At 43.4% G+C, this 24,342-nt stretch overlaps 1 protein-coding gene across 1 annotated transcript; it reads right to left on the bottom strand.

Moving 5' to 3' along the window:
• Positions 1 to 923: 923 nt before the first annotated feature.
• On the bottom strand, positions 924 to 15,938 carry l3mbtl1 (L3MBTL histone methyl-lysine binding protein 1). The gene is made up of 21 exons (XM_049016287.1): positions 13,288 to 15,938; positions 11,910 to 12,091; positions 11,566 to 11,746; positions 11,304 to 11,457; positions 11,047 to 11,179; positions 10,230 to 10,338; positions 9,734 to 9,825; positions 8,607 to 8,711; positions 8,323 to 8,458; positions 8,136 to 8,227; positions 7,890 to 8,041; positions 7,715 to 7,791; positions 7,545 to 7,630; positions 7,100 to 7,210; positions 6,583 to 6,721; positions 5,842 to 5,941; positions 3,666 to 3,866; positions 3,473 to 3,522; positions 3,196 to 3,353; positions 2,498 to 2,560; positions 924 to 2,301 (listed from the first exon to the last, which is right to left on the bottom strand). The coding sequence occupies exons 1-21, from the start codon at positions 13,424 to 13,426 to the stop codon at positions 2,167 to 2,169; spliced, it is 2,595 nt and encodes an 864-aa protein (XP_048872244.1). The 5' UTR covers positions 13,427 to 15,938; the 3' UTR covers positions 924 to 2,166.
• Positions 15,939 to 24,342: the final 8,404 nt, after the last annotated feature.

Raw genomic sequence — 24,342 nt, 5'->3', positions numbered from 1 at the left:
GAGGTTCCTTTGACTGCCGCCCAATCCACAAACCAGACCCTATGACTCCTCCTGCTGGTGGCAGACTCACAGGAAATCATACACGCCACTGGTCTTAACTCATTTTATCCTGAAAAAAATAATGTAAATCAGATTTGCCTTTTTACCAGAAACACCATAAAATCTAATAAGGTATTATTCTTTATATATGCCTATTTTAAAATCTATTTCATACGGGCATCTTACAAAGTACAGTGGTACCTTGGAACATGAACTTAATTCATTCCAGAAGGCTGGTCAAGTTGCGATTTAGTCCAAGTCAAATTTCCCATAAAAAATAATGTAAACACATTTAATCTGTTCCAGACCCCCAAATGATTGCCTATTTAAATTTATCTACCTACCTAACTAATGATAAAAAGCATTAACGATCAATATAAAACTAATACACACATGAAAAATCACACACTCAAAAGTGATAAACAATAAAAAAAAAATGCTAATCCAACACTCCAAAGCGAGAGCAGACACATGACCACCTTCAAGTCTCGCTATAATATCCTTTTTAAGTTCTGCAGTTACTTTCACTACTTTCCTCTTTGGTCTGCTGCCATCACTGCTCACTTTCTTAGGGCCCATGATCACTAAATGCACTGTAGATAAAGCACAAAAAATTCACATCAAACATAGGAACATGGCTTTTGCACATCAAACTCGGTCATGAGGTACTGCGAGACTGAGAGTGATTCGTAGTCATCAGCATCCCAGTAGGTCCGTTTGTGTTGTGTCAAAGACGTGTTTCGATCTGTAAGTTTTAGCAGGTCTGTTTTGTTTTGTTCTGAGTTTTTGGCTGAGTTGCACTAGATTTTTCTCAAACGAGAAAACTAGAGTTTTCTCCCATTCCAGGTCTGAATTTGGTAGAGTTGAACACATCTCATCCTGTACAAGTTTTAGCAGGAATGGTCGAGTTCCAAGATTTCGGTTATGGTACAAGTCAAAAAAACAGAACCGTTTGACATCCGAGTTGGTCGAGATAAGATGCGTTCGAGTTCCAACATTCTACTCTATTCCTCCAATGCTTCCTGGCAAAGAATATTGAGTCAAGTAGCTACTTGTTTTTAATGCCTCATAGAGTAACAGTAATAGAGCAGTTTCCCTTAATTTCACTAGACTGTATAAATAAATCCATTTCAACCTTGTAACGAAAATCTAGTACATAAAGTAATATTTGTTTGTATTTTGCACAGCTTTACACTTTATTGAATGGATTTAAATGCACATCAAAATTCTGGAGAAACCAAAGAGCTTGAAATGAACTTGTGCTGAGTTGTGAGAAGCTGAAGGGCTTCTTGACGTAATTACTGCACCTTAACACCGTACAGGCAGTTCCCAGGTTATGAACGAGATCCATTCCCTAAATCTGTCTCTACGTGGAATTTGTAGATAGATTGGAAAAATAATAATACAGTACATAATAATAATAATAATAATAAAGCAGTAATAAAAGTAATACAGTACTATTCTGTACCTCGAGCCAACTAACCGCTGAAGCCAGTCGTTTTCACGAGAGTCACAAAGTGTGTGCATTCATTTTTATGAGCCATTACATTTAACCAAAATTTTTCACGTTACAGACTTTATGGCCGTCCGTTCATAAATACGAGCTGTCTGTAAGTCGGACTTTCTTAACCCGGGCACTGCCTGTAAACTTGTATCCATTAGAGAGAGAGTCTTGGTCCCACTGAAAACCTCAAACTGGGATTTATATTATCTGAAATCTTCAAGTTTTCTTAAATGCAAGGTATACACTTGCAAAAAACTTTTATGTAAACGTGTTACGTTTATGTCACTTTTCAAATAATTTAGCTTTCTTTCAAAAAAGGAGTTTCAATTAAATAAAATATACCTTTCATGTTGTTCTTATATATGCATGTGTATTTGTGTGTCACCAAGCGGAATGGAAACTTCTAGGAACATCAGAAGTTGATAATTAATGGCTCAGTCTAACTATCCGCTTCAGCAACATTAAATTTCTTGGGGACAATAGGCTTTTTTTTCTATTGTAACTACATCATTGAAAATAAAGTATAAAAAATTCATCAGGCGGTCTCTCTTATGGTTTTTGAACTGAACACCAAACACATAGATGAAGAGATTTCTAGACTGGTACACCGCAAAACAGGCAAATCACTTGAGGCCTTCGTCAGTGGTCTTAAACATAAGGATGGCATTATAGATCTTGAGAGCAGGGCCAAGCTTGATGCTCATTATCTTGACTATGTCAGCCTGTGTCAGCAGCAGGAAAGCCTCCCCATCAATCATCTGTGGAGAGAAGTCCATCTTGTTTACAGTCTAGGAACTAGGAGGGATTAGATAGATGTTTGAACAACAAAATCATGGGGACCACAAGAATGACATAATGCTGGTTCTAAGTTCCAGAATTTGGTCTAGAGGGTGGAATCCTACGTCACTCAGGAGATGGTCTACACCTGGCCTTAGAACTCAAGTACTAGCTCACCTCATCCCTGAAGAGTCGGGCCTGCTCTTCACAACCAGTCAAGTTATGAACAAAGCCAAAGACCTGTTTATAAACCAAGACAGAATACAACACATACATTTAAACTACACTCCCCAGGATGTGTTTGTAGTAACTTGAGGCAATTACACCGATATTATACTGCTTGGTAAACCCCAGTCTTGTACTACACTGGCTTACACTGTAAATACCAACTGGAAGCTCAGCCTAGTTGCACTTACTCCTGTCTGAAAGTATGTCTGTAATGTACTATTTGATTGGTATTCAGCTTTGGACAAAAGTGTCTCATGAACAGGGATGCACATAGCTAGTATTCAAGAAATTACTGTGGATTTTAACCTTTATATGGCTAATTTGTACTTCATTCAAGGAAGATGCATGGTAGTTTCTCGTCATAGAAAAGCAAATGCACATTAAATAAGAACGTATTTGCACTGCTACGGCAAGAAATTGCTGCTCACATCCTTTCACACTGCTAATGTGTACTTGTGTTCCAGTTATGTACATCCCTGCTTATGATTAAATAAATGTAAATGTACTTATTACAAGTTTTATCTGCTAAATATTTTTAGGAGCACTGCATTAATTATGCCACCGACACCTGGACATCTTTCTACAGCGCCACACAGACTATTGCTCTGCCTTGTTGCCATGACTATGCAGCGTAATACGTTCCTCACCTCCTCCACAGTCCAAGTGGCCACCTTGCTGGCATGAATGCCTGCCACACCTGGCAACAGCTTGCAGTGCTGTTCCCAGCAGAGAGAGACGGTGCGGTCTGGATGGGCTGAAAGCGCTGACATGAACAGGGACGGATACACCCCCTCTACAGTCATACCTGAAAGATCGACACGCCATGTCATTAGTGCTGCCGAAATCTGCGAAGATGGATCCTGCACTGATTTGAGAATGGCTGGACCGTAAATAACGTGTACATGTGTCAAAATGTCTGCTCACTCTGATAGCTCCTCTGCTGGCTCTTCCGGTACTTTGGAGGGCGGCCGATCCTGCGTACAGAGAGGGACTCGGTGCCAGTCAAAATGGAACCAAAAATCACATTGTAATATTCAGTTCACAATTTAAAGGATGTTTCAGATGCATTAAACTGCTTTAAATCCTTAGACACGACAGCTTGGCATGACGGAATTACCTGCCATGGTAGCGTGACTTCTTGTTACGCGGACCGAACATGAGCAGGTTCCGTTTGCTGCCTAGGCCCTCGGTGTCAGACAGCTCGGTCTTCAGTCGGCCCTGGTTGCGCTCAGCCAGCGGGCAACCGGAGAGACAGTGGTGTGCTGTGAAGCGGCCTGTCACATGCCCCGAGCCGTCGCAGCCCGGGGTCGGACACTTCCTGTTTTCACCATATAAACAGATTCGTGGCAGCATCAGTAGAGTGATAACGAACTCCGTTTCCCTGAACATCACTCGCTGTCACAAAAAGAACTCAAATGAGGTTGTGGTGAACCTCTTCCTTACTTCAATATTCAACAGTTTTACCAAAATATATGATATTATCTTAGACTACAAAATACACAGATCTTCACTATCTAGAATAGGGATTTCAACGGGATCCATGAATCAAAACTATTTTTCTGAAATTTTATAAATTGTCTATAAATAAACTCAAACCAGTAATATATTAAACGACAGATAAATATTCACTGTTAACTGCTCTGTAAATTAAACAGGCTCACATGGTTGTCATCCATCCATCCATCCATTTTCCAAACCGCTTATCCTATTGGGTCGCGGGGGGTCCGGAGCCTATCCCGGAAGCAATGGGCACGAGGCAGGGAACAACCCAGGATGGGGGGCCAGCCTATCGCAGGGCACACTCACACACCATTCACTCACACATGCACACCTATGGGCAATTTAGCAACTCCAATTAGCCTCAGCATGTTTTTGGACTGTGGGGGGAAACCGGAGTACCCGGAGGAAACCCCACGACGACATGGGGAGAACATGCAAACTCCGCACACATGTGACCCAGGCGGAGACTCGAACCCGGGTCCCAGAGGTGTGAGGCGACAGTGCTAACCACTGCACCACCATGCCGCCCCTCATGGTTGTCATCTAAACCCATTATTCAGCTCAAATGTTGTACTGCTGGCCCACTGGGACAATGGGACAACGTAACCTAAATCGAAAACACGTTACATTAATGTCAAACACAGTCAAATTTGATGTTACTAATGACGTGTAATACAATAGAATGGTTATGCATGTGGTGATACTGTAATTTGTCCATTTTGTTTATTTATTTCATGTTCCTGTTCATATGTAACCTCCACTGCAATACAGACACTGAGTCAGTTCCACTTAATATCGTATGCTTTGAGTCTTATACTAAACTGCAATACAGACACTGAGTCAGTTCCACTTAATATCGTATGCTTTGAGTCTTATACTAAACTGCAATACAGACACTGAGTCAGTTCCACTTAATATCGTATGCTTTGAGTCTTATACTAAACTGCAATACAGACACTGAGTCAGTTCCACTTAATATCGTATGCTTTGAGTCTTATACTAAACTGCAATACAGACACTGAGTCAGTTCCACTTAATATCGTATGCTTTGAGTCTTATACTAAACTGCAATACAGACACTGAGTCAGTTCCACTTTGAGTCTTATACTTTGAGTGCCTGTATTAAAACAAGAAAATAAACACTATTGTCAGTGTTGACCAAGCTGCCTAAACCATACACATATACAGACCCTAAAATCTATAAGTGAAATAGAAATGTAATGTAAAAAAAGATAAAAAATAATATTGAAATAGCCAGGCCTAACCCGTAACACAAATTTATAATACGTAAAGAGGTGGTCCCTGGCCTGTCTCTCTATCCACCAAGAGGTCACTGACCTGAAAAGGCTGAATTACAAAAAAAGAATTCTCAGCCTATTTGGATCTCCAAACCTTGAGGAGATTCGGGCTTGGTTATATACTGCATGGCGTAATTCTTATTAATGCATGGCTAGGTAAACACACATAACACAAGTGCCCTTCGATGATCAACCTAGACTTTGAGTTCCTCTTTTTCATCAGTGAATCTGCTGCAAACTACTTTAACATTGTCAAGTCACACGTACAAATCCCAGCATGGACATAACTGATGGTACCAGAAAAAGGCATAATTTTGACCATTTTTGAATAATGGGATTCTTTTACTATTTGCTATAGCTCTGCTTAGAGTTTGGAGTGTCAAAGACAAATGATCACAGCTGACTGTACATATAGGTCTCAATCCATGCTTTGAATTAAGAGCTCAGATTTTGTGCGTCCACCTAGTGGCCAAAGACAGGGCACGCAGCATTTACCTGTGATGGAAGCTGTACTTGGTGTTTCTGGAGTGAGATATTCCTTTGCAGGGCAGAGAAGGAAAATTTGTCTGTCCTGAAACAGGAGGTTCCCTGGGACCTGCCAGCAAAGAGAGAAAAACACAGCCACAGACACGCAAGAATGAGAGAGCGCAACAAAAGGGCAAAGACAGCAAACATTTCTTCTGAAAAATGAAATTCCAAATAAATGGTTTTATTCTTTTTTATAGAGCATTTTAAAGACAGGAAGTGAAGGTTAACAGAACACTGTCAGGGTTGCGTAGTACCTCCCACCACTTATTACACTGTATGCCAATGATTGTAGGAATGTGCACCCTAACAATTATAATGTGAAATTTGTGGCAGACACTGTGATCCTAGGATGTGGATCCTTAAATGGATCAGGATGAGACATATTTATTTATTAAGTGGTGTGATAACGACCATATATTTCTAAACATCATCAAAACACAGTGCTTTTGTATAAAGCAACCATGCACTATGCCCAAGCCAAAGTTTAACCTAATAAAGTTTAACCTAATAAAGTTTAACCTAACCTAATGCTTGTGCAAGCAACACAACCATCACCAGTGTATAACTGACACATGTATTTCACCAAGCCCAGTCCATGCCGCAAGACATCTCTGTAAGAGGCGTTTTTGACAACTGGGCTATATAACAGTTTTGTGGCAGAGGAAGCACTGATGAGTTAATAAAGGGTAAGGGAAGGTCTGCTGTTACCGGGTGGCTGGATGCTGGGTTCCCGAAGAGGTGGCTGCAGGGAGTGCCCTGTGTGCTCGCACCAGCCAGCTGGGTGGAGGTCTGGGTGGTCTGCATCCATCCACTCGTCGTACATGTGACTCCAACCGTCAAAGTGAATCTGGGAGGAGAATGGAGGCATTGAGGTGAATCGCCAGTGTGTGCTTTCTGGACAGACAGAACAGCATTACAGGTAGCCTTCACTGTCTGGACTCACACCATCAGAATATCTGCTATAATGACTTGCAAAACTGCACCCAGTATTCACTACCTGCTATAATGAATTTGCATCTGCAAAAAATTTCACGTTGATTTCAAGCAAAAACATTTTTTCTTATTATTTTTTCCCCAATTACAAGCTCCATCTATATGTAAATTCCCTATACGACATGTTTTCAGTAATAGATTAGAGTCAGGGTTGTATTTAAATACATTACTTCTGCAACCTTCACCGAGACCAGCATCAACCCAAGATGGTCGGGCATTTAAAATAACGAACCTTAATCCTATGTGTATCGACCTCCTCCACGGTTGCTACACGGATGAGAGCTGGGCTTCTCTTGTCCACAGCCTCTAGTTTCATCTGCACTTGGAAGCCATGAGGAGGCCGCTATGGAGAATCGGAAGAAGGTCACCACGTACAGAGGCACCCTTAAGTAAATGTACTCAATAAAACTGGTTTATGGAAATGTGGATGAATGGAATGCCAGTCCATCGCAAGACAAACATGCACACAGTCACACACACAATAGGCGATTCAGAGACATCTATTTACCAACCCACTAAGTGCACAATGCGGAGGTATGAGAAGGTATGTGGCTATTCAAAGGGCTGCCTTCCCAGCCTTGAATTTTAGATTGTATGCAGGAAACACTAGACCAAGAGTCCATGGTCTAAGATACAGATTGGATTTTGTGTTATGCAGTCAAGTGAGAAGTACACACCACTTTAAAGGCCTCTGGTGAAACCGCTGTAGAGCCTGTTTCTTCTAGGTACCTCTCCCAAGAGAACTTATCGGGATCTGGGTAATCTATAGGATGAGACAAGTTATCCTGTAGGAGTGCTCTAGGTGTCTGCATGCCTCATGAAAATGGGTAGGAAAGCTGTTAATTACCTTGTGGGGGTGTCAGAGGAAGGCCTCTCTCTTCACACCATCCAATTGGGTGAATGTATGGGCTGGTGGCATCACACCTATTGGTGGAAACAATGAGGGGTACTGCGGGTTTATAGAGCATATTTTAAAGACTTGCATACATGAGCCACCAACTGCTACTTTGCAAGAAGCACACCAGTAGTCATAGGTGTCGTCCCAGTTATCGAAGTGCACGAGGAACCGACTATCTACTACGTCCGTCACCGTGGCTACACAAATGAGGGAAGGGTTCATCCGGTCTACAGCCTCCAGCTTCATCCCCACCTCAAAGCCGCATGGTGTCTCCATCTAAAGGAGGAGAAGATGTCATGTTTCAAGCAATCTTCGGAGCCTTTTCCAACCCACCAATCTTCTCACATCTAAGCCTAAAGAAAAGACTCACTCTGCCAGAGCTCACAAACAGTTCCTTTGGGGCAGCTTGTGCTTTTGTCAGTTTTAAGTAGCTACTCCAAGAGAACTCCTCTTCCTTACACCCTACAAGACAAAGAGACATGAGAGGGGATGGCATTACCTCTTGACCAGAATTGCACACTCTTCTCAACATACCCAGCCCAGAAAAGCCCCCTGACCTTTGGGTGTGTAGAGCTTGTGCCCCGTTCTCTCGCACCACCCTGGTGGGTGGACGTCGGGACAGTTAGCATTAACCCAGAAGTCGTGACACTCAGAATAGCCATCAAAGTGGAGCCGCATCCTGTAGCCACAAACCTGAAACAGGGTCAGAGGGGACAGTTCTGCCCCATGCACCTGAACGCGCCTTTCTCTGTGTGGACCACGTGACGAACAGGACAGCGAAGCACCTTCCTTGTCTGGTGTAAATGCAGCAGCCCTCCCCCTCCCCTCATAGTCCTCATACCTCAGCCACAGTCAGGACAAAATACATGGATGGGTGCTGGGGATCTATGCCTTCCAACTTCATGCCTTGGCGGTAGTTGTTCTTACACTGTGGAATCCTTTGGAACTGAGAGACAGCAAAGAGTCACCCGAACTGAGCTATCAAAGTCCAAACACTGTAATGATTCAGCACTATTCTAATAAAATTGCAGTAACCTCTTCACATTCATGAGGGTTGCGGTTGAAAGCTGCTTACAAATGTTTAAATTCATAAGTAATACTTCTGTACCCTTAACCTAAACCCATAACAGCTTTCTAGCCTAAACAATAACATTAAAAGTCTATTTATTACCAATTTCTAAACAAACTACTGTACTGCAGATTTTGCATGTCCAAATTGTTTTGCCATTTCCTATCTAGACCTTTTTATATAATATATAAACCATCTAAGTTATTCCCCTGTATATACAAAGTTATTACTGCACGCATTGGGAGCACTACATTTTAGACCCATTATTAAAAATAAAAAATTATGAGCACTCAGAAGTTTAAAAGTTATTGCGAGAGATGTGACATTCCACAGTCACAGAGACAGCTAACATGTGAGTTAGGCTGCTTATCGAGACAAAGACGCGCGACACACCCAAGCCAATACTCTTAATATTAAAGATACAGTATGCAACAAATATTATGTATCAGTAATGTTTATATGTTATATGACTTTATGTAATCCACATCATTTTTAGTATTGTGTTTGACTTATGCATTGTGTGCTAGTTTCTGCAATCTTTTGGCAAGCTCCAAAAATATTCCCGTTTAATTGTTCATGGCCAACTCATGAATAAACAAAAGCAAGAATGTCAAATTCAGAAATCTGGAGGGCCAACTTTAAATGCATTCAGTGGCAAATATGATTTTAATGCATTTGCATTTTATTTAAATTCGCCTCCATTTTGGAAGTATAGTATATGGTTCATGTTTTAAACTACTGTACACAGCCGCACAGTTGAGCAGAAGTATAACGTAAAATCTAGAAGCCCCTTCTGACCTCCTAGCTGCTCATTTTCCTGGCAGGCGAGAGCCACCTACCTGCTCAGTTTAAACAGGTCTAATTCATTCTGTATGACTTTAGGCTACAATGCCACATACCTCTTGGAAGAGCTTGGGCGGGGCAGCGATGGCCCCCTGGTCTTCCAGGAACTGAGGCCACAACCACAGCTTTTTCTTGGTCCCAGCCAGGCCTGTGGAGAAGAATAAGGGCCATATTTTAGTGTGAGTGGCTTTACAAGCCAGGTTGTCACTATTCGGGCCCAGAGTTAAAACCGCCTCTTTCGCGATCAGCAATCCAACTCTCTCATTAAGCAAATCAGCACTACGGTGAAACTCACCATGCTGGCTATATGTCGGTGCTGGCTCCTCTTGTCCCAAAATTTCATTATTGATGATTGATGAAGTGGGTGGTGATATGGGGCGGTGGCTAGGTCATGTGGGTGCTAGGAGACATGTAGCTCATGAGCATGCGCGTATGCATGTGCATGTGTGTAAACAGGGCATCATGCAATCAAATGAATTCGCGCTCTATACCGAGGCAGACAGCAGCGCATATGATAAGACGGCCAGCTAGCCAGACAGTGACAGGCCACACCTCGGGGTTCCCAGGGAACCTCTGGCAGCACCTCCCTGTGCACACCTGGCCTGCTGGGGTGGCTCTCCCCTGCAGAGCTGCACGACTTTAGATCCTCGGTTTTCTCCTCCTTGAACAACCGAAAAAGAAAACTTAATTCTAGGGCACTATATTTAGATTAGAACAAATCATGAGGAGATTCTATTATACAGTACTTTGCAAAATTCTTAGGCAGTCAAAAGAAATGTATAAAGATAATTTTCTGAGTAATAAGTGCACATTCGCTCAGAACAAAAAACACAATTTAACATTAGAACATATGAAAATGCACAGTAAAACAATAAACACAAGTAAGAATTTCTTCTGTCCTCCGAAAGGTTACTGAAATCAAGTTGGACGGCTAGATGAACACCGCTTCGGTTCCCAAACCTCTCTTCGGGGGCACCTCAGCCATTCCATGTGTTTATTAAATTTTACCACCAGCTCGTGTAATTAATTAATTTAATTAGTTTAAAAAACCATTGAGATATTGATTAGCTATATGAGGCATGCAAGTGGTTGTATCTAAAAATACATGGGTGTATTGGATGGTTGCTGCAAATACTGGGGTGATTTTAGCTGAGGTTTTGAAATGGCTACGCTGACACACTTTGACGAACATAATATTATAGTTTTACATGAAGATCATCATTTTCTTTGGCTCCCTAAGACTTTTGCATAGTACTGTACATAGATTGATACGACTGAAACAGCTAATCAGATTATGCCAAATCAGCTGAAGACAGTATTACTTTTCCCATGCAGCAGCAGGCAGCCCGCGATCCTTCCCCTACTATACCATAGCCTCCATCTCAGACTCTTCTTCTGATGGACTTGCATATTCTTTTCTCTTCCTCTTTTTCATTGGCTTCAACAGCTCTGGGTCTAGAACAGACACCTGGTTCCTTGAACTCCTCTCTTCTGTCTCAATTCTGAAAACACACGTACACAAACCCATCAGGTGGTACAAGTTCAGCTCTCCTTAAAATGCCCGACTTGGCTGGGTCTGGGTCCGATCTGAGGTCCCAGCTTTGTGATCTTTTTAGCAGTTCTTACTTGTTACTGCCTAACTCTCGGCGTAACTCTTCTGGGCAAATCTTCTTCTCCACCACATCGCAGAGGCCTGAAAGCTCCTGAACTTCAGATTCCTCCTTGATGGACAGGTTCTGTTGTCCTGCACAGCTGCTCATAGGAGCAAGGGCTATTGTATCTGCATGGGATTCATTTATCACTATTATTTCTAATAATAATAATATGTGACATTTAAAAGATAATTTCATGTTACTGAGATTTCAAACAAGATTTCTACTGAAATTACCTTTGCTCTGGTGTTCTGGAGATGGGGAAATCTGTTCATAGGCACAAGGTTTTATTGCTTTTCTGGCTGGCCTCTTGTCTGCAGGCTCCTCCTTCACAGCAGCCACCTCTGCCAAGGGTTCAGCACTGCCCACCTTCTTATCACTCACCACTTCAAGGGTGCCGGTGTCGCTCATTCGGAACTGCAGAGCAAACACTGCCTCCATCAGTGCGAGACACATGAGCGTGTGATGTCTTATGGCTGATTTCAATCAACGCGACCCAGACCGGTCAAAGTCAAATCCATTCTAGAGGATCAAGGTGCGAGTGCTTTGGTTGTAGCTGAGCAGGGCACAGAGAGCTTACCTTCAGGTTGCTGCCCGGTAATATTGCTACTCCTTCCTTCCACTCCAGCACATGAACAATGCTGCAGGCTCCGCCCACCTGAGGCGGCAGGACAGAAGGCTCCAGATTGCCAGCCCCGCCCCCTTTCACCGTCTCAGTCATACTGTGGGAAACATCCCCCTTCTGTTCAATATGAGCGTTAGCTGAGGAGAGAGGACCACAGAAGTGAAAAGACAGTCTCGTATTTTACTGTTCAGGCAAACACCAGTATCACCAGTATCTGCTTTGGGCAGAGCAAAGTGCTGAGTAGACTGATTTATGGTTAGCCTTCAACAATGGATGACTGATTGTCCAAGCAGATTTGCAAAGTAACATCTCAACTTGGTCACAAGCAAAATCAGCTGAGAGCAAATGTTAATCCAGTGTGTCAGCAGCTAAGTTAATCAAACACTAGTCGACATTCTCCACCTACATCTATGGGATATTAGCTTATCTGAATTTATCCGACAGTCACTGAGGAATTGCACCATATCTGCCCTGCACAATTCAAGACACTAGCAGACAGCACAAAGATGGATACAGTCACATGACTGTACCTTAGATTACATGTCAAACAATTTCCTCAAAGTACATTTAAATGAAATTCCACCAAAAGTTAAATTTCACACATTTTTTTCCGTATACATTAGCAAGAATACACATATTTATTTTTTTCTTAGGAACTACAATAACATTTCTGCAGTTTTTTATTACATAATTTACTTATATAATTTCCAGTAAATATTTTACTAATATGCATAGTATGCTTTATGTTTAACAAATATTAATAGATATCAATTTGTAGAAACCAAAATGTATTACAATTAGGATAGAACATAACTGGTATGCAAGAACGCATTCACTATATAATGCAATACATAACACCTATCCATCCTCCAAATCCTACTGGGTCGCGGGGGGTCCTATCCTGGAAGCAATGGGCACAAGGCAAAGAACAACCCTGGATGGGGGGCCAGTCCATTGCAGGGCACACTCACACACCACTCCCTCGCATGCAAACTCCACACACATGTGACCCAGGTGGAGATTTGAACCTGGGTCTCAGAGATGTGAGCCAACAGTGCTAACCACTGCACCACCATGCCGCCCAATAAATAACATAAAATAAGTATATAGAGTATTTGTGCTACTACGTCATGTGTATTGCTTCATATGGCAAACGTGTTCTGCTATGTGCATGTAAAACATCTTTCTCAAATGACTTCCAGTACAAACTAGGAAAAAAAATTATTTGAGAGTGAGTGCGAAATTCCACTAATAGAATCCCTCTTTAAAGTTATAGCCCAGGAACTTTAATGAAATCAATTAACTACTTACATTCTTTTCAACACAGTCTTACCGGAAATGATGAAAGAAGCAGCAGTCTGGGAACATGACCTCTCAGCCAAGCCCTCATCAGACGGCAGGACACTGGAGGTGTCGGCAACAGCGGCATCTCCTGCTGCTGCTGGGACCTCTAAGTCCACTTTGGCACTCATTACTACCGTCCTTCGGTGCTACTGTAGAAAGAAGCATGTGTCAGGTACCCAGAATATAACACTCCAGCATCTACACAAAAGGTATCTTTCATTTTTCAAACTTCTTAGCCCTCTTAATAATAGCTGCATTTTTGGTCAACATATGGTCTCTTCTACTGGCTTCCGCGGCTGGCCCACTAAAGAACACCATAATAAATCCTACAGGTAAAAGAAGTAACTGAACTAGATGCTGTCAGAAATGTTTGTCCCAGAAGGCCCCATCACTCCCTGCCCCCCCATCTAATCCCTCCTGCTACTAGAGGGCCACCGATCCGACAGCCGTGATCGTTATCGACCCTGATCCATACCTAATCAGACCTTTTATGCGCCACCACTAAGTGACACTGGTTCAATTTTGGAGTGATTTGTTTCAAAATGAAATAGGCCCCAGATCATCACCTATACAATGTTCCTGGGAAGTTGGAAAAAGAGCCATTAAATACTGTTATGGTTACTGTGTTCACAAGATCAAGTGTCTTCTGTAGTCGCCCTTTCCTTCCTTTGCTGCCACCTAGCATTGCTTCAATTTTGGTGCAACTTGTCTCGAAATAAAATCAGGTGTAGATCTTCATCCATGACATGTTCTTCTGTGAAGTGCAAACGAGATCCATCAAATACTTTTTGAATGATCATGCTCATAAGTAGTGGTCGATTTTTCAGGGGCCAATGCCTACATTTTATTGTAGTGGGAAGGGCCAATGGCTGATTTTTTTAAAGAAAAAAATAACAAATGAGTAACACAACTGTTTAACTTTCAATATTTATTTAACATTAATATCATACAAAAAGAATAATAATTTAAACGAGGGCATGTAGCAGTTTAAAAGAAATAAAAACAAAAACTATAATCACTGAACTGCTTAAATATTAATCACTTTAAACAATAGCATGCAGCATTTTAAAAGTATTACAAAAAAACAGCAACTTGAGATTTTTTGGCTTTTATAATTCAATTTCTTACAAGAGGAACAAAACAATATGTTTCAAAACTGCATCGTTTTGGCTTTGTTATTTGTTGGCGATGTTATTCATCAAGTGAAACTGATATAAGCAGGAGGAATTTAGAACTCTTACCTTTGGCTGTCATGTAGGTTCACTACTGTAGGTGCTGATAAGCCACACTACAACAAAGACGTCAATCAGGTGCAGCCACGCATAGCCATACTTCACTATGACGGCTATGTAGTCTGAATAATCGTCTAATACCAACTGCCATTAAATGCTTAAAATTGGCCAATTTTTGTTTCTGGCCAATCGATTTGTCAACCTCTACTCACAGGGTTCAGTGTTTTCTGCAGTCACCCTTTCCTTTAATAACACTAAGCCTAGTTGCAAAGTTTGTGTGTGCAAAGTTTGAAAACGATCCATCAAATACTTTTTGAGTTATCATGCTAACAAGATCAAGTGATTGAGGCTGGCCTTCACTTTGTTATCACTTTGTAGTACTGCCTCAATTTTAGTGCCATTTGTCTGAAATTGATCTGCTCCAGATCCTCACCCATACAATAAATATGCAAAATTTGAAAATGTCCGTCTAATACTTCTTGAGTTATCACATTAATGGCAGACCAATCCCCAAACCATATGTATCCCCCTAGTCTTTTAGAACAAGTACAGTGAGATGTCAGAGTATGCATGAGGGATTATGTGTCAGAGATGTAGAATCCTGTCAATTCTTAGAAACCTTTGTAAATTTATATTATTTAATAACACACATATATAGGGGTTTGTGATATGGCCAAAATCTCATATCCTCATCATGATACCTGTCAAAATATAGCACATTTTTTGTAAATTCAATAAATATAAGGTTTATATAAAATGACCAGATAGAAAGACTTATTTCCTATCTTGAATTCTTTACTGGATATTAAAAGGTATTTACTCATATTTATAAAATTTGCACAAATTTCCAATTAACTGAAATTAGGTTTATATAATTAATCAGCTACAGTACAATGATTAATGCTGATAAGCACATCTAAGCTCTTAGCCACAGTTTAACAATAGTTGTAGCACTGATATATGTGTGTAGGACTGTACAATATGATGGTATATATCATGTGATATATATATCATATAGAAAAATAACTATCATTTTATATATTTGTCATTTATATCACAGTCTTACACACAGCATGGAAGCAATCAGGAAATTTGCGTGAAAACCCCGATTGTCGCTGCCTGATTTGCGGTCACATGCGTGCCTACACTGCGCAGCATTTCACAGCGCCATCTAATACCGCACATGCTCCAGCATTTCACAGCGCCATCTAATACCGCACATGCTCCAGCAGTTCACAGCGCCATCTAATACCGCACATGCTCCAGCATTTCATAGCGCCATCTAATACCGCACATGTTCCAGCAGTTCACAGCGCCATCTAATACCGCACATGCTCCAGCAGTTCACAGCGCCATCTAATACCGCACATGCTCCAGCAGTTCAGTTTTCTATTTACCTTTTTATGTTTTATACATTAATATCCTGAATTTTGTTATATGCTTAATAAATTGAATATTTCTTATTATAAACTAGAATTTCATGTTTTAAATGATAGATTGGAAAATATAACTATGCCTAAACTTTTGTATTTAACAAAAAAACATACAATAGACACTTTTTATACAGTCACTTGAGAGAGTACAAGTTCAAGTACTTTTACCTTAATGCTTTAAGTATATTTACAAGCAAATCCTTACTTACTTTTACTAAGTAGGAAGGCCAATGGGGTACATTAGCTTTTACTAGAGTACATTTTTTGCCTGTATATTTTTGCTTTTACGTAAGAAAATTGTTTGAGTACTTCCTCCACCACTGTTCACAGTTAAGTACAATGGTAAAATAGTAAGTGAATAAATTCAACGTTTCGTGCCTTATCATTAGTTTAGCTATGCAAATGAACTGTAGATAATTTTCTTTATTTGTCTTATTGTAAGAATGCATGAATATTTTATTCAACCAAGTGTCAGTTTTCAAAATCTGGCTTTACTAGATGACAAAGTAGCAGTATTCATCTTATCATTGTAGGCATGTAGACATGCCGTTCTTTTCTGATGGGTTACTTATTATGTATTCTGAGCCTTTTCCACATAACTGGCAAACAATTTAATGAACACATTTCATTGAATGAATTATTTTGTACTACATTAAAAGGCAGCACCTTGTGATCTATACATTTTATACACTGTTGTCTGCCTGGCAATTACTTTCTCTGCCATTCACTTTAGTGAGCTTAAAAACTAGACATCCATAGAATGCTCTTTCCCATACTGATCCATGAAAATAAGCGATTTATCCTGCATTTTCATACACATATCTCCTACTCCCAAGTTATATGGTGAGGGACCCTTCACCCCCATGCCAAGTTTTATCATCAGGGAACCAAAGTTATGACTCATCACGTTCATGGGTTCTGTTTACAGTGAAATGCCTAAATTACGTCAAACTGTGAGTATTGATCTAAAGAAACTATTGATCATGCATACCTCTCTGTATGTAAGTGTGTGTGTGTGTGTGTGTGTGTGTGGAGGGGGGAGCGGTGTTGGGCAGAAGAAATTCTTCTCAAGTCAAATAACTTTAAATTTTGCAGTGGAAGTTCAATACTTTAAAATGATACTTTGAACTGTCTGTTTGTGGGCAGTTTGTCATATCGCTTTCAGTTCTTAAAAATGTATACAGCTCATTTTTGTATGCAATAGGAGGGACTTCCATTAATCTGCAGTATTGGATAGCAGCTTTCAGGTATCATAGCTATATTTCAGGCATGCATAATTCACAATCCTTATTCTTTAAAACTGGACCTCCATTAACAGAAGGGACCCCACAGCTCAGACAGTACTGTCAGAGGCTGCACGATTAATGGACCAATCTGGCCATGATTTTTCTATAGTTTAGTTCAATTTTATTTCTATAGCATTTTCACGACATCACATTGTCTGAAAGCACTTTACATTATTCTTGCCCAATGCCCCCAGAGAGTAAACCAGAGGTGACAGACTGCAGTGGAATATTTTTCTGCCACTACACAGTCACTCAGTTTTGGCGCCTCATGTAATATACACTCACCGGCCACTTTATTAGGCACACCTGTCCAACTGCTCGTTGACGCAAATTACTGGTCAGCCAATCACATGGTGGCAACTCAATGCATTTAGGCATGTTGACATGGTCAAGACGAACCGCTGCATTTCAAACCGAGCTTCGGAATGGGGAAGAAAGGTGATTTAAGTGACTTTGAACGTGGCATGGTTGTTGGTACCAGACGGGCTGATCTGAGTATTGCAGAAACTGCTGATCTTCTGGGATTGTCATGCAGAACCATCTCTAGGGTTTACAGAGAATGGTCCGAAAAAGGGAAAACATCCAGTGAGCGGCAGTTCTGTGGGTGAAAATGCCTTGTTGATGCCAGAGGTCAGAGGAGAATGGCCAGAGTGGTTTGAGCTGATAGAAAGGCAACATTAACTCAAATAACCACTCGTTACAACCAAGGTATGCAGAAGAGCATCTCCGAACACACAACACATCAACCCTTGAGGCAGATGGGTTACAGCAGCAGAAGACCACACCGGGTGCCACTCCTGTCAGCAAAGAACAGGAAACTGAGGCTACAATTTGCACAGGCTCACTGAAATTGGACAATAGAAGATTGGAAAAATGTTGCCTGGTCTGATGAGTCTCGATTTCTGCTGTGACATTCAGATGGTAGGGTCAGAATTTGGCGTCAACAACATGAAAGCATGGATCCATCCTGCCTTGTATCAACGGTTCAGGCTGGTGGTGGTGGTGTAATGGTGTGGGGGACATTTTCTAGGCGCACTTTGGGCCCCTTAGTACTAATTGATCATCGCTGAAACGCCACAGCCTACCTCAGTATTGTTGTTGACCATGTCCATCCCTTTATGACCACAGTGTACCCATCTTCTGATGGCTACTTCCAGCAGGATAATGCACCATGTCATAAAGCTTGAATCATCTCAGACTGGTTAACTGAACATGACAATGAGTTCACTGTACTCAAATGACCTCCACAGTCACCAGATCTCAATCCAATAAAGCACCTTTGGGATGTGGTGGAATGGGATATTCACATCATGGATGTGCAGCCAACAAATCTGCAGCAACTGCGTGATGCTATCATGTCAATTTGGACCAATATCTCTGAGGAATGTTTCCAGTACCTTCTTGAATCTATGCCACGAAGGGTTAAGGCAATTCTGAAGGCAAAAGGGGGTCCAACCCGGTACTAGCAAGGTGTACCTAATAAACTGGCTGGTGAGTGTATTTCTTCTCCATGGAGGTAGATTTGGTACAGATGATGGGGAAATGGAAGGATGGAAAGTTAACTTTAATAGGCTTCTGGGGTCTTCAAAAGAAAAAGGCAAGGCAAATACAGAAGTCAGTATACAAGAACACAATGTGCGAGTGTAAGACTTTTCAAATTTAGTATTACAGAAGCAAATCCTAACTAACTTCAGGAATCCAGTCTTATCTTACTGTTTCCTATCTTAGGAAATCCTAAATACTCAACCTAATATCGGTTATCAACTTTTACTTCTGTTACTCAGCAACCATATCTACTTTTCTCATCGCGTGGAGCTATTTTGTAAGCCATCCATCCATCCATTTTCAAAACCGCTTATCCTATTCGTCGCGGGGGGTCCGGAGCCTATCCCATAAGCAATGGGCACAAGGCTATTTTGTAAGCCATTAATGTAAAATTTTCTCAAAAAAAAAAAAAAAAAAGATTATCATCCATGGTTAAAAAGAACATCCATAATTAAATAATAATAATAATAATAATACAGTGGACCCCTCCATATTGCAGGGGTGAGGAGTACAGGTCCCCCAGTACCTGGAAAAACCACGTAAATTCTTTGGTTGAGCGAAGCGAAAAGATACGACAGGAGACAGAAAGGTCACTGCGAGATATCACATGGAAGGCCCCTGTAAACACGCTGGGCGTCCTCCAAACCAGCACTGCAGGCCTACATATATTTTATGCATTTCTTAGTTACCAAACTTTTTGGATATCGCGTATGACTTTCGTGAAATTCCCAAAAAAACATTATGCAACCCCAGTATATATCAAAGTCTGTTGTAATGATAATACGCCACCTTGTGTTGAAGATAAATGTATCATTAGCTAAACTAGACGTTTTTGCTGTAGAAGGTCTCTTGGATGTTGACGGCAAAACAAGAAACAAAGACCCAGCGACCAGTCCAATTACATGGACATCTAATAGTAGATATAACACTTCCTTGATTATAACGAGTTCTTCTCCTCTCTGAAATTACAGAGCCCCACTCATGACATAATGATAAAAATAATATATATCGTGGCCACATTTTACTAATTCGATCCTTAATTTTAGTCAGCGTGTAGTTACATTTTCATTTGTTCCCGGAGTAAAACGTGGCTGTGATTTAATTAAAATGAGGGAACGAATTCGTTAAATGTGTCCATGTTTTAGTATATCCTTCCCACGACAAGAGCATGCAGCCAGACAGATTAAATAAGTTTACATATAGCTAACACTGTGTGGTGGCCAGTGAAAGTCAGGACAACTTAACAGTCATCCTAAAGTTAGGAGACTTTATTTAAGATGCTGCGAAGTTAGGAAGCTTGTGTAATATACTTTTCCTAGGTTGGGTTAAGGTTAGGGTTAGGAACAATTAAATCACGTCCTAACCCTAGTTTAAAAAAAAAACCAGTTAAAATAGGTGTCACGCCCAGCTCGTACGATCCTCGTGTGTGCCACGCCCCCTGATTACCCACGTGTGCTTCCCTGATCTTGCCCAGCTGTGTCCACTTATTTTCGCCCAGTCTCGTCTATTTCAGTCCATGTCTTGCCTTAGTTTATTGTACGTCATTGATGTTAGTCGATGTCCGAAGTTTCCTGCTCTCCGTTTCCTTAATAAATCCCCGTTTTCTCCATATTCCGCCTGCTTCCTGCCCGCTTGCCTGACCGTGTGCTCACCCGCTCAACCAGCGAATCCTGACAGAATGACGGACCCTACGAAAGGAGCACCTTCCGAAACCGAGGAGGAGTACCTCGGTGTCGTCGACCAGGTGTTGTTTTGGATCGACCAGCCCGGCAGCCGGGAAGATCCCAGGGCGTGGGATCTGCTCAGTCTGAGCTGGGATATCCTGGACCGGCTGTCTCTGGAAGAGGACGCGCACCTCCTCCGCGAGGTGGAGAACTTCCGGCGACTGGCTGAGCTCCGGACGGAGCGGTGGGTCGCGCCGCGCGTACCTGGGACTGTCCTCCCACCGTCCGCCCTGCCGGACTTGGCACAGTCTGCCGCGGCACCAGTGACTCGATGGTGGAAGAGGAGGAAGAAGCCGGCGATCGCCGCGACGATTGTCCTAGGGGCGTGTGCGCTCGTCCCCCCTTCCCTCTAAGCCAGGAAGTGGGAGAACTCCCCGGCAGAGCCTGACGTCACCACCACTGCTAAGCTGCCTTCACGGGCAGCTTCTCCCGTCATGGGAACGCGCCTGGCCACCGCGGAACTACTGCCGCCCCTCAAGCGGTACTTCTACCGGCCAACGTGGCTGGCCAACAAAGGGGCCAGCGCAGTCAGGGACACTATCCCGTACGTGCCCAGGACAGTTAAAGGGGCCACGCCCGACTTGCCTGCGCTAGACTTGCCAGTCCCACCACCTGTGGCAACTACGGCCGAGGCACTGCCTCTGCCCGCTGCAGCCGCTACGGCCGAGGCGCTGCCTCCGCCTCTGCCCGCTGCAGCTGCTGCACCCCAGCTGGAGGTCCCGGCTACGCCCCCTGCCATCGCCAATCTGTTCTTCACCCTCCAGGGACTTTACTGGGGGATGATGGAAGAACCGGCCACTCAGGGCAGCCCGGAGGTGGACCAGCTCGCCGCGCAGCTGCGGCGTGGCTTTGCCACGTTCACTCCTGCCTCATCTCAGGGCGACTTAGGACCTGAGGAGGCTGCTTCAGTTAAGGAGAGCTCCGCCTCTGCCTCCTGCAGCTCCTGCGCCCGAGCAGCCGCCTCCGCCTGCAGCTCCTGCGCCCGAGCAGCCGCCTCCGCCTGCAGCTCCTGCGCCCGAGCAGCCGCCTCCGCCTGCAGCTCCTGTGCCCGAGGCCCTCCCTCAGCCTACCCCAGTGACTGTAATCCCTGTGACTCTTGTCCTCGACCCCGTTCCAGTCTCTCCAGCTCCAGTCCCCAAGCAGGTCCCAGACGACCCCACCACCGCTTCTCCCTCTTTGGAGGTAGAGGAGCTTGAGGGGGACCCCTCGGGGATCCTCCTTGTGACTCCTCTGCCCTTGCCCCGGCGAGCTCGACCCCGGCCGAGGGTCCCTATGTCTGTGTCCAAGAAGGGGAGATGACATAGACGTAGGGCTGGGGTCCCTCCCGCCCTGCCCCCTGGCTCGCCCTCCCTCGCCTGTGCTGGGGCTCGGAAAGCGCCTGTGGGTCCTGGGCCTCCGGGTCGGCTGTCGCCTGCAGGTCCCCCTCCAAGACATCGTCGCCCTGCCTCGCTCCCGCCCCTGACTCCTGGTCGGTCGCCTGCAGGTTCCCCCTCTGCGGCTTCTCCGTCGCCTGCAGGTCCCCCTACTCCGGCGCGTCGGAAGACGTCACCTAGGCCGGCTGTGGCTTCGCCGTCGCCTGCTGCGGCTCCCCCTCCTTCCTTGCCTTCCCCGGTGTCCCCTTCTGCTCCCTCTTCGCCTTCCCTGGTGCCCCCTCCGACTTCCTCCTCGGCCCCTCCGAGGTCCCCTCCTACTCCAGCCTCCTGGCTGCCTGCAGCCCCGCCTGCCGCTGCCCACCGTGGCTCCCTCTGGCTCCCCTTTATTCCCCCTCCTCCTCTCCCTGGTCTCCTGTCTTTGTCCCTCCTTTGTTTGCTTTCGTCCTGCCTGTTCCCTCCGTGTCCCCTTTCCTGTCGTGGCTTTTGCCCTTGTGCCAGTTTTGCCTGTCCGATCTGTTCCCTGTGTCCCATTAATGGTTTTGTTCTTCTTTTCCAGGTCCTGTATCCCTCGTCTCACCCGTCGACTCCCCTGAGGCGCGCCCAGAGAGTGCGCCTTTTGGGGGGGGGGGGGTTCTGTCATGCCTGGCTCGTACGATCCTCGTGTGTGCCACACCCCCTGATTACCCACGTGTGCTTCCTTGATCTTGCCCAGCTGTGTCCACTTATTTTCGCCCAGTCTCATCTATTTCAGTCCATGTCTTGCCTTAGTTTCTTGTCCGTCATTGATGTTAGTCGATGTCCGAAGTTTCCTGCTCTCCGTTTCCCTAATTTTTCCCCGTATTTCGCCTGCTTGCCTGCTTCCTGCCCGCTTGCCTGCCCGTGCGCTCACCCGCTCAACCAGCGAATCCTGACAATAGGATCTGCGAATTAGAAAGTTTCTGTAATATGGCCCCATGTGTGAATGACTACAAATACAAGATATGATCATGGTGTTAATGAACTATTATTACATTTCGGATTTCTGTTTAATGTCGTGTTCAGCCCACATGTAAGTTCATCCATATCCTTTTCCCCAGGGACAGACAGAGATATAAGTCTAATGTTAGTGTATTATAAGTTTTGTAATGGCTGAGGTCACATTAATATCAGAATCTGTGTATTGCATGGGGTTTAATTAATCTATGCATATTTCATTGATAATGTAAAAACATTATTATATACTATTGCCATTGGTTTAATTTCTTAATAAACATGTTTATTTCAAAACAACATAATATTTAAAAAGGAACGTTTGTCAGTATTAATTTAGTATTGATTGATATTTAGGTGCAAAAGCTGGTATCACTATCAAAGTTAAAATTTTGATTTTGATCCAACATTAACTACAAGTATTGAAATACGGCATTTTGTTGAACTTCCTTGATACGCGGACCAAGATAGGTCTTCAACATATAGTGGCAATCAATAAGAAAGTGTGGAGACCGGCACAGAGGTTTCGAGAGATAAGGACCCTGAAAACAGAGGTGTTCTTGAAAACAAATGAAAATGCAGAAGTTGATTCTAAGAAGATTCAAACCCAATGTGACTTTATGAAAGAGGAATTTTTAAATCCCAATGGATCAGGCAAACATGACAACTGCCATGCTGGAGACTCAGTTGCTCTCTCGTGAAACAGCAGAGGATAGTCATTCAGATGTGGCTACTCTTCAGCAAGAGGTAACAATTTAAATGGGACAGCATCAATTTAAAACAAAAACTGAGGATTGAGAGGTTAGATCGTGCCTTCGCGAGCTTTGGAAAATGAGGGTGAAAGATGTGACGAAGGGAAACATGTCCCTAGTTTTGAATAACTACTTAAAAACATTCTAGAGCTCGAATAAGCACTCCTACAACAGGGAGGGACACAAAGACCTAGAGGTGACCAGCTGAGAGGTGCACCAATAGGGAACTGTCACTGTTTTCACGACTTGGAATTACTGCTGGGCAAGGCCAGGCAGAAGAACGGGCTCACTACCTCAGATGGGAAACATAACACACATTCAATCCCAAAAAGTCATCTGTTGAGACGTTGCAAGGGATTGCATTCCAGAATGTTCTATCCTCGTGGGCTGAAAATCATGATGGAAGATGAAATATGGAAAGCTGCTATATAATATGCATCCATCCATTTTCTGAAACCTCTTAATCCCGACTGGGGTTGCGGGGGACCAGAGCTTATCCCGGGAACAATGGCCGCAGGCAGGAACCAACCCTGGGCAGTCGCCAACACACTGCAGGGCGCTATATAATATTTCACATCATATTCCTAAGGAAGTGATACTGAATTAGAATTAAATAAAATGAAATTCATAGCGAAGACCCCGCTCCCGTGCGGCCGCCGCCGCCTGCGCAGCCGTCTTCGCTGCCGCCGCCACCCGCGGTCCTAGCTGACCGATACTTCACCCTCCAGGG

The sequence above is a fragment of the Brienomyrus brachyistius genome, chromosome 6 (assembly GCF_023856365.1).
Source record: "Brienomyrus brachyistius isolate T26 chromosome 6, BBRACH_0.4, whole genome shotgun sequence".
Classification (NCBI taxonomy): domain Eukaryota; kingdom Metazoa; phylum Chordata; class Actinopteri; order Osteoglossiformes; family Mormyridae; genus Brienomyrus; species Brienomyrus brachyistius.
Note: the sequence above shows the minus strand (reverse complement) of the source record. Positions and strands in the feature narration are given on the sequence as shown.